The sequence below is a fragment of the Pseudophryne corroboree genome, chromosome 8, assembly GCF_028390025.1.
Source record: "Pseudophryne corroboree isolate aPseCor3 chromosome 8, aPseCor3.hap2, whole genome shotgun sequence".
Classification (NCBI taxonomy): domain Eukaryota; kingdom Metazoa; phylum Chordata; class Amphibia; order Anura; family Myobatrachidae; genus Pseudophryne; species Pseudophryne corroboree.
In genome coordinates this window covers 246,535,875-246,545,765 of record NC_086451.1, presented here as the reverse complement: position 1 = coordinate 246,545,765, position 9,891 = coordinate 246,535,875, and the positions used below count along the sequence as shown (strand labels likewise).

The 9,891-nt window shown below is 41.9% G+C and overlaps 1 protein-coding gene across 1 annotated transcript; it reads right to left on the bottom strand.

Annotated features, from left to right (window-relative positions):
* Window positions 1-907: 907 nt before the first annotated feature.
* LOC134947671 (cis-aconitate decarboxylase-like) lies at window positions 908-7,944 on the bottom strand. The gene is made up of 6 exons (XM_063935642.1): window positions 7,819-7,944; window positions 6,000-6,054; window positions 4,934-5,121; window positions 4,294-4,398; window positions 4,006-4,211; window positions 908-2,810 (listed from the first exon to the last, which is right to left on the bottom strand). The coding sequence occupies exons 1-6, from the start codon at window positions 7,837-7,839 to the stop codon at window positions 1,889-1,891; spliced, it is 1,497 nt and encodes a 498-aa protein (XP_063791712.1). The 5' UTR covers window positions 7,840-7,944; the 3' UTR covers window positions 908-1,888.
* Between the last annotated feature and the right edge of the window lie 1,947 nt (window positions 7,945-9,891).

Genomic DNA, 9,891 nt, shown 5'->3' with positions numbered 1-9,891 from the left:
ACCATCATGCAGGCCCTCAATCTCATTAATATGCCTAGACAATGTGGAGCTTGTGGCCTATCTATAAATTGTCAAACCTCACCAGACACATCAATCTGCTTCAGCGGCGCCTCCTACCCAGAGCCAACCCTAACCAAAATGATGCTGTAGGCAAAATTTTACCTGGTGCCCCCTAGCACTGCCACTAGTTCTGTCTCTGATCCTGCACCCCTTTTCCAGCACAATCACCCCTGACCCATAGCAGTCTGCATTTTGTTGTTCCTACCCTCTATATATTAAATAGGAACAGTGCGCACTTTCGGTGCACAGCACAAAAAGGGGTGTGTTCTTGCTGGGAAGGGGCATGACCACATAATAGTACCCCCAAATCAAATTACGCCACACAGTAGTGCAACTTTATCCACATTTTATCATGTGATAGTGTCCATAATTCATATTACATCCCACAGTAGTATTACTTTACCTTATAAACATTACTCCTCACAGTACACAGCACTCACATGGCCTCTGCCTCTGCTTGGAAACAGATATGTCCTCATACATCCTGCCTCAATACACTATGCATCAGGAGATGCTTAGCATGAGTCAGCTGGTAGCTCTGCTAACATCCGGTGCCTTTTTTTGATGAAAATGCATCTTATTTGCAGTACTATGTGGATAGGATGTACAAGCAGCTTCTGCTGATTAAAATGATATGCGGCATGCCTTTATTCTGTGTGCGACTGTGACTGTATCTGCATACGAAATGCTACATTACAGTGATTTACAGGAATACATTGTAACATAGCATTTCATATGCAGATTCAGCTGCAGTCACACACAGAATATAGGCATTCTGCATATCATTTTAATCAGCAGAAGCTGTTTGTGCCCCATGGCATATCAAATGCCCTGGGCATTTGCCTAGTTTGCCTATGCCTAGAGCCGGCTCTGAGGCTGCCACTACCCATGCTATACCCAGAGAGGAGGGAGCCAGCCCCAACCAGCCAGGTCCCAGCACCTGTGCAATGGCTCTGACAGGCGTCAGGACTAGCACATGTACTCAGAAAGCCATGGGACTGTGCTTGCACAAAACACCGGCTTCTATGGACTGCATCAGCTGCAGCCCATAGTAGCTGAATAGGGCTGCCCGAAAGGCAGGGAGTGACTTCCTACTGTAAGAATGCTCTCTGGTAATCTTAGCCCGGTCTGGCAGTCCCAGAGGGAGGAAACACCTCCCAATGGGACTGTCTGTAGTGTCTGTGACTGACAGGTAGGACTTCCAATAGGACGTCACTTGCAGTCACAGTGTAAGCAGTGGAGTCACGGACTGCTGATAGCTCAATGACATTTATTTCAGCTGGCAGATTTTACCTGGGGGGACTGCAATCCAGCTGGCCATAGGTAAAATCCGCCACTATTCTGCTCTAAACCAGAGATTAAGGGGATGATGATGCCAATCTTCAAAATTATTATAACAAAGTAATGTACTTTTAGTATATTAAACTATTTTAATATTTTAGAGGTGTGTTACATACAGAGTCAAGCTAATCATGACTATGTCTGCACCAGAGTACACCCGCCGAGTCCCGCCTAGTGAATCGTCTGGGACACGTGTGGGTGTGAGATGCACACGCGCCCCATTCACTGCAAAGGGAGTGTCTCTGTGCACTCCCATAGCGGGCTAGGCACCTGGTCACCTAGTCCTGCCGGGAGTGCACATTTGCAATGGAGGTGCATTAGATGAGTGCAGCTCCATCTGTATTGTACTTATTTTAACAGCATAATGTATCATACATCTGATAAGAAAGATAGACCTGTCATAAATACTATACACTGATTAATAAATATCACCCAATGTCCCGCATTTGGATTGTTGTAAACAGAGTAAGAGTAATACTTATGTGAGTTACTGAAGTAGCAATGGCAGTAGGGAGCTGTCTTTTACACTCTCTAGATTGTCTACTATCTGTATTACACCTTGCACCTGGTCTTCCTGCAGGACATGTCTGGCATTGGAGGAGAATTTCTTCAGCAGTGATTCCCGGCTGAGTGGTTTTCTCCAATGCCCATAAAAAGTGTCACATTTCCCGGTCACCAGATCCCCATTTCTCAGCAGCAGAGCCACCTCTGCATACATCTTATCAAAGTTGGCTTCATTATCTTGAGGATGTTCCACCACCACTTTGCTTAGGAGATTCCCGAGTTCTGTACGAAACATGGTGTCTTCATGGAAGGATTGGACATTGACTTCACCATCCAGGAGTGCGGTGCAGGCATTGAACTGGAAAGAGTGGCGAGCCTGGTGCTCTGAGTCTGGATAGGGCCTGTTAATGTATTTGGATACTGGGACTCTAAGAACAATAGACTGAATAGTGGATGGGTCAAATGAGCCATATTGTTGGACAACTCTATTCCTAACTGAGACAGCAGCATCAGCGACCCAGTGCATTCCTAGATGTGCAGGAAAAGACTTGAATGCAATGTCTTGCTTCTCAAGGAGAAATTCATAATGTTCTCCTGGTGGACATAATGACGTAGGCTGGTAATCGCCATAAAATGCACTAAACCCAGCGCAGCCGGGCACATCATCAAGTATGAGAGTATTGGCCTCCATTCCCTTAGCAGCCAGGATAGCAGCTTCCAGACCTAACCTTGTGGCATTGCCAATGTGCAGGGGCTTAGCCAGGGTGGCAGCATTTGCCATAGGAGCACCAGCAAGGGACGCTGCAATTGCCAGGGCATGAGTGCATTGATCTTTATCTAATGAGAGGAGTTTGGCTGATGCTGCAGCACTTCCCATAGTGCCAACCACGGACGGTGGATGAAATCTGTATTGAGAAAATATGATTACATTATTTATTTGTATGGCAATAACATGTACATATTATCTTGTATCATAACATTTACCATATTCATTAGTAAGATGGTCATGCCTTATAGTGTCCAAGCTCTAAGTAGACCTTGTTTTTCAGCACAGTGCCTGTGTTTCAATGGGTATTGGCTGTATGTATGTATATATATATATATATATATATATATATATATATACACAGATGTATCCATGCTCATCTTTGATGCAATGCAGCATGCTGCAACACACATTACTGCATGGCATGCTGAGCTGCGATTATTCACAGCAGGCAATAACTCCATTAATTAGTCACAGACTGGCCCGCCATGCAGCATGCTGCATTGCAGTAAAGTGAGCATGGCAACATCTGTATGTATATATATATATATATATATATATATATATATATATATATTCATACACTGACTTATTTATAATGGGGGCAGCGTGTGCATAAGTGATTATGAACTTATTAAAAAGAAATACACTACAGCTGAATCCAGAACCTGCATTACTTTTATGGTAATCGCCAGGATTGGATTACCCTCCTTTTCTACACTGAAATCCCTTCTTCCACAAGCATGTGATTTCCCATTATACTTTTATACGTAGTATACATAAAGTATTATTAGCTAAACAGAAATATACATCATATTTAGGGACTTACTGAGAAGTATATGACCTATCTGGCTTTTTTTGTTTAAAGCTGCGCTACTACATAAAGAGGTTGATATTTTTGTTCTGCATTTGGCCACAGAATGATGATGTGACCTGAAGGACCAATCAGGAGCCCCAGTGTCCATGACTGCAGCTTTTTATTTGCACAACCAGCCCTCTCCAAACATCACACTGCCCTGGTTTTCAGACAAACCTCTGAGACTAACCACAGGACCTGGAGAAGAAAGGCTGGAAGGAGCAGTCCCTATAATGCTCTGCTCCCTACTCAGACAGAAGAGACTTTATATCCACTGTGATGTCTGACAAATGTCTATATATATATAGTTTGTAATTAGAAAGAATGTGAAAGTATATATTTATATGATTTTATTCAAAATAAATAACAATGACATTTCCATAATAAATATAAACCTCTTAATACAAGTAAACATTTAAACATATTTAGTAACCTAATTGGAAGAATATCTCATCAACCATTGGGACTAACTACTCACTTTTTAGGAATGCTCTTTGCTTCGCTGGAGAAACCCATAAGTCTTCCTTGTATTTCAATCCCCACATTGAAAGCCGTCAGCAGTTCCTCACCACTGATCTCTCTGCCTTGTGAAAGTATCTGTGACAGTGCCAGGATGGCAGGAAGCACGGCACCAGAAGGATGTGTGGCAGGGTGCCACGTGTCATCAAAGTCCATGGAGTGAGCCTAAGGTGACAGGGAAATGATTAGATGGACCTGCAGCTGTATAATCATTTTATTATTTTTATTTATAGTAACATCTACTTACAGCAACTCCATTGGCATAGGCAGCCAGGGTTGGAGAGAGCTTTAAACCTTTCTGTCCATAGACTGAACAAAGGGCAGAATTTCCAGATGTTGAAAAGTATAGATCCTGAAACAAGAAAACAATATAAATTCAATATTTAAAACAATTGTTAAGAATCAAAATATAACTTGTATAAATAAGGAGATTAGATCCAGATCTTATGGTGCCCAGAGAAATGGGATTAGGTTTAATATACGTTACTGTACTGCAAGTCACATTAGTTTACTAGCTTATTGTTAGTGATAACAGGTCTGGGGATGTAAGTGGGTGTGTCTATGTAGTAATAAGTAATTTAGAATGTATAATATATCCATAGAAAAGTGATAGTAATAAGTGTATTCAGAGGTCAGTGTTTGGGGTAGCAGTTCCTGTGGTTCCCCTATGTAAATTGAGGACTGAGCTGCAGCTGCCACTGGAGAAGAGATATTTCTACCTTTTTTTAACAAACTTATCTTCATCTCCAGAAAAATTAAATATCACATTTTCCTAATTTTTTTAGATTATTTTGTTTATTAAATATCCCTTAGCCCATAGTTCTGTAACCGCATCCCACCACCCCAGATGATGATATACAATATCACAGATCATCCCCATGTATTACCTGGCAGTATTTCACCACGATATTGAAGACATGAGTTGTGCTGCCAACCAGTCCGACCCCAATGCTGTCCAGGATCATGCGCTTACTTCTGTGCCGCACAATATCAGAGAGGTGATCGGGGCGGATCTCATGGATGAATGAGGCAAAACTGTTGGTGACGGATTCTTCTAACTGGTTTTCCACAGCCACTGATAAGAGACAGATCACATTAACATTCCTGGCGTAGACTTCTTTTTTTCACCTCTACTTTCAAATGGTGACATATGTAATCTTATGAAACCTAGTATGTTATCTGTCTGACTTTAATGCTTCATAATACATACTGTAGCATCTGCCCTGTTTTTATTAAATACTACAGCTTTGTAGTAATTGTACTGTAGGCCAGGCATTCACAACCTCAGTCCCCAATGCATGCTGACAGTGTTTTAGTGTTGTCCAGGCTTTAGCACAGATGGTTAAATCAAAATAACTGAGATGCTAAATAAGTCACTTGTGCTCAACTGCGATATATTGGCCGTTCAATTGAACGGCCAATATATTGCAGGTCCATCGGCCAGTGTTTATGAACGATATATCTGTGAACGCAGTCATTCACAGACATATCACGACATATCACGTTGGCCCTGCAGCACAGCCAATGACCGATATATATACCGATATATTAGTACATCGTTGTGTGTGTACGGGCGACACGCGCTGCAGCAGCCAGCAGTGATTGACAGCTGAACTGGGTGAGCGCATATAACGCCTGCCAAATCCGTGAAGTCAGTCCTGACGGATCGGGCAGTGTGTATGCTCAACACACTGCCCGGTCCGTCCATAGATATATCTGCAGATCAATTGATCTGCAGATATACAATATCTACTAGTGTGTACCCATCATTAGTGTGTATTGAGGACTGAGGTTTGGAATGCCTACAGTAAGGAAACAACCCAAAGGTTAATGTCTCATTGGCACCATAAATATGTCACCCATATTGTATGGATAAATTGACGCTCATCAATTTAACTTAAAAAAACAAAATTCTTACAGTGGAAACATAACAAAAAATATTTAGGTAATTACCTTTTGCAGCCAACTTGTGAATGTGCCTTGATAGTTGGTGAAGGCTCTTTGTGCTCTAAGAATGATAGAAATATTGTATGTAAATCAATTACTTATTGTAGTATACATTTTAATGCCTTTGTGATGGTTACATAAATTATCTAATTGTCTACCTAACATTTCTATATTTTAAGTAATATGTGTATAGATCATACTTTAATGTATTATATGTGCTGTGAAATCCATAGACAGCTCTACTTTAATCAATGCACAGTCTTATCCTGGTCCTGGTCACTGTAACAATGGGGGTCAATCCGACCCCATTACACGTTGCAGTTTTTAGCAGCCGTGCGATCGGGCATGTGCTGTGCATGCGTCAAACTGAACGAAGAAAGCGTTCACAGCCGCGAATGCAAGAAGATTGACAGGAAGAGGCTGGCCGGGGGTGTCAACTCACCATTTTGAAGGCATGTCTGGGTAAACGCAGGCATGTCCAGCCATTTCCAGGGAGGGTTCCTGACGTCAGCTCAGGACAAGATCATCGCAGCGGGTGCGTAAGTCCTGAGCTTTTGTTTGTGCAGATCTCTGCACAAGCGAGTACAGCCCTGCACACAGACTCCCCCCTCCCCTGTAGGCGGCGACTACCTGATTACAGCAGTGCTAAACGTAGTCTGCAAGCGATCAGGTTGGAATGAGAGCCATTGTCCTATGGAGCTTATCACATTGTGCAGCTTGTTAAGGCGGGTACTAACAGAGAGATCCATGCTTAAAATCTAAGCAATCTGACTAGATTGGTTAGAAGTTAAGCACTGATCTCTTCATGTGTACCCCCCATAGTGATGGGCCGCACATCGCTATCACTGGTGCTAGATTGGCCTGCATGCCCCGTCCGTCCCCTTGCTCAGCACACATCGCGCTGTGTTGAATGGGGGGAGAGATGTGTGCTGACTGGTTAGCTCAGCACACATCTCCACCGTGAATACGGGCCTTTACATCCAACAGAGGATATTGATGCTATCAGTTTTAATTATACAATTAGTAATCTTTAGGCACAATGCTGTAGGTAATAACATTCAAGCTATTTTAAGTTGCCTCTTTGTTCCATTCTATTTATATCGATATCTCAAGCTTTATATAGTATCTTTATATTATTATATATCTCTTTGGTAACATTATAAAACTTTATACACTATATTAGGGTGTCTATCTTACAGATTTACTCTTTTGGTTTTTTTTATTGTATTTTTTATGATTTATTTTCTCTTTTTTTGTACTAAGAATCCCTGTTACAAATGTTTGGAAACTATTATAAAGAAATACTTTTTGTGTTAATGTTCTACCTTTCTACCTCCAACTGTTCCAGTAACATATCTGTTCTTAGCCTCATTTACATTTCCTAACGCAAACACATCCACAAACACCTTTATGTAACTTTTCATTTGCATTGTTTAGGATTAACTAACAAATGCTAAACTGCTTTTGTTAAATCAGCAATGGCACTCAGCCTATTGTAATTGGTAACAGAATATAGAATATATAGAAATGGATCATATTGGGAAGTTTGGTATGCATGTAAATATTTTTATACAAGCAAAAATTCATATTATTAAATCACATATAATATAGATGTAATAATAAACAATACAATATAAATGCAACCATATGAAATAACGGTAAAGTTACAATCTGCATATTTTCAGATTGGTTAGTATGTGCATTCACCAAAGGTTTTAAAATATTTAATAAAAGTGAAATATTTACTAATACAGCTCAGATTGTGTAACATTCTATTTTTCCAAAAAGTGCTAGATATTTACACTTACATGGATAGAGTACTTACTTTAACAGCTGTAGAAAGCATCTTGAATGAAGGTTTGTTTTAAAATGTGAAGTGTTTTCCTCAGTGCCGGATAATTCAGTGTTGGTTGTAGGGATGTCTGTGTGACATCCTTATATTCTGGTGCTGTGGGGGCGTTACAGTAATAGCTTACACCTGGGAAACAGGTTCAGGTATTGTGCTGGGAAATAGTCTAGGAAGTAAAGTGCGGAAACCCCACAGGATGCCATAAATAACATGCCATCATTGTAAGGCTGACGTAAGACCTAAGGAATTGTAATAGCAATTTGGTTTTATATCATACAATGTTTACACCTTTTGGAAAGTGATGATGTAACAATGATGATATATCTTTATGTACTTTATCTTCCTACTCAGAAATACTTACTATAGTAGCTGAAAGGTTAATGATTGCAAAATGAGCTTCCTGACATAACAATTCACTGTATAAAACAAATTCACAATATAAAATAGTAAAGTGTCACCCAGCAAGTTTGGCCAAATTCTTATTGCAAATTTCAAAAATATTTAATATTTTAATATTATTGGCTAAACTAATCGTCATTTAGCCATCAGCTTAGTTTAGCCACATGTGTTTCTAATTGCTGATAATATTTTCTGATATAATATATTGTGCATAATATACAAGGGACCCACACCAGGGGCGTCAGAACATTTTTAGGTTGGGGGGGGCAAGATATAATCTCATTTCGGCGCCCCTAAATTGCTGAATCGCTTATGAAATGCATTGAAAAGGCTGAATCCACACTGAATTCCCACAACTAGAAAAGCCGAATACAGGGCCTGATTCAGACCTGATTGCCGTGCTGCAAATTACACTGTCCTGCGATCAGATTGTCTCCGCCCAAGGGGAGTGAAAATTCATCACGTGCAAGTATGCGATTGCATGTGTACGCTGTGCGAAAATTCCCCTCAGGCAGCGGACAGCTGCAAATCCGTTCACATCACACTCACCATTGAATGTTTTTCCCATTCTGTGCAGTGTGTGCAGTCTGTGCGTAGCTCAATACTTACTCCTCCAGTGCAAAGGAATCAGGGCGATCGGGTCTGGAGCGTTTTCCCTGACATTCCCAGAAAACGATCAGTTACCACCCGCAAATGCCCTCTTCCTGTCAATCAGCTTGCGAATGCTCGTGCAATTTAAATTTTCCCACCATGTGCCCCGCGTAGCAGGGAAACACTTGAATTGGCTACCGGTCACCTTAGATGGGGGCTAATTATCTCAAACTGCCACATGAGGTAGGGTCAGCTAGAGCCTGCTTCTGCTGGTATGACTGGTGGGGAAAACGAGTGGCACAGAACAACTAAGTTGCCGCACTTTTTTCCTTTCCTGCAGGTGTCATCGCAGCATATACATAAACATATATTTTACACTACATTTTTTTTAAAGAACCTTGGCACTCATTACCCTACACATGTAGCCAAGCTCATTGTTGCCATGATGCGTGGTGCGACTAGTGTGCCCACGTCTATGGCGCATGAAGCGTACGCACGCACATGCCATTGACTACTATGGTGTCATCGCTGACTGCACTTAGTCACAGTGCAGTGCATATGCGCACTGCCGCGATGCATACGCCGTGCGTACGCATTGCGGCAACAATGAGCGTGGCTATATCTGTATATCCTTATGGGATGGTAATGATCTCCCGGCGGACAGGATGCCGGCTGTCAATATACTGACAGCGGCATCCCGGCTGCCAGAATACCGGCAGCGGGGTGAGTGCAAAGAGTCCCCTTGCGGGCTTGCTGTTCTCATCATGCACCAGGTTTTATTCACACTCTATGGGTGTTGAGGACACCCACAAGTGGGAATAGCCTTGGCGAGTGCTGTCGGCATTCCTGGCTGTCGAAATCCTGAACGCTGGGATCCCGACAGCCGGGATATTAACTAGATGAAGATGAAATACTTATTTTGATTGTAGTGAGGGAGGTAATGAGGGGGCAGGGCCGGTTCAAGGGCGCTCTGCACCCCGGGCAGGAAAAGGGGTGTGGCCTAATACAGGGGGCGTGGTCAGTTACGCCCCCTGTACATTGCTAGCGCCGCTTGAATGC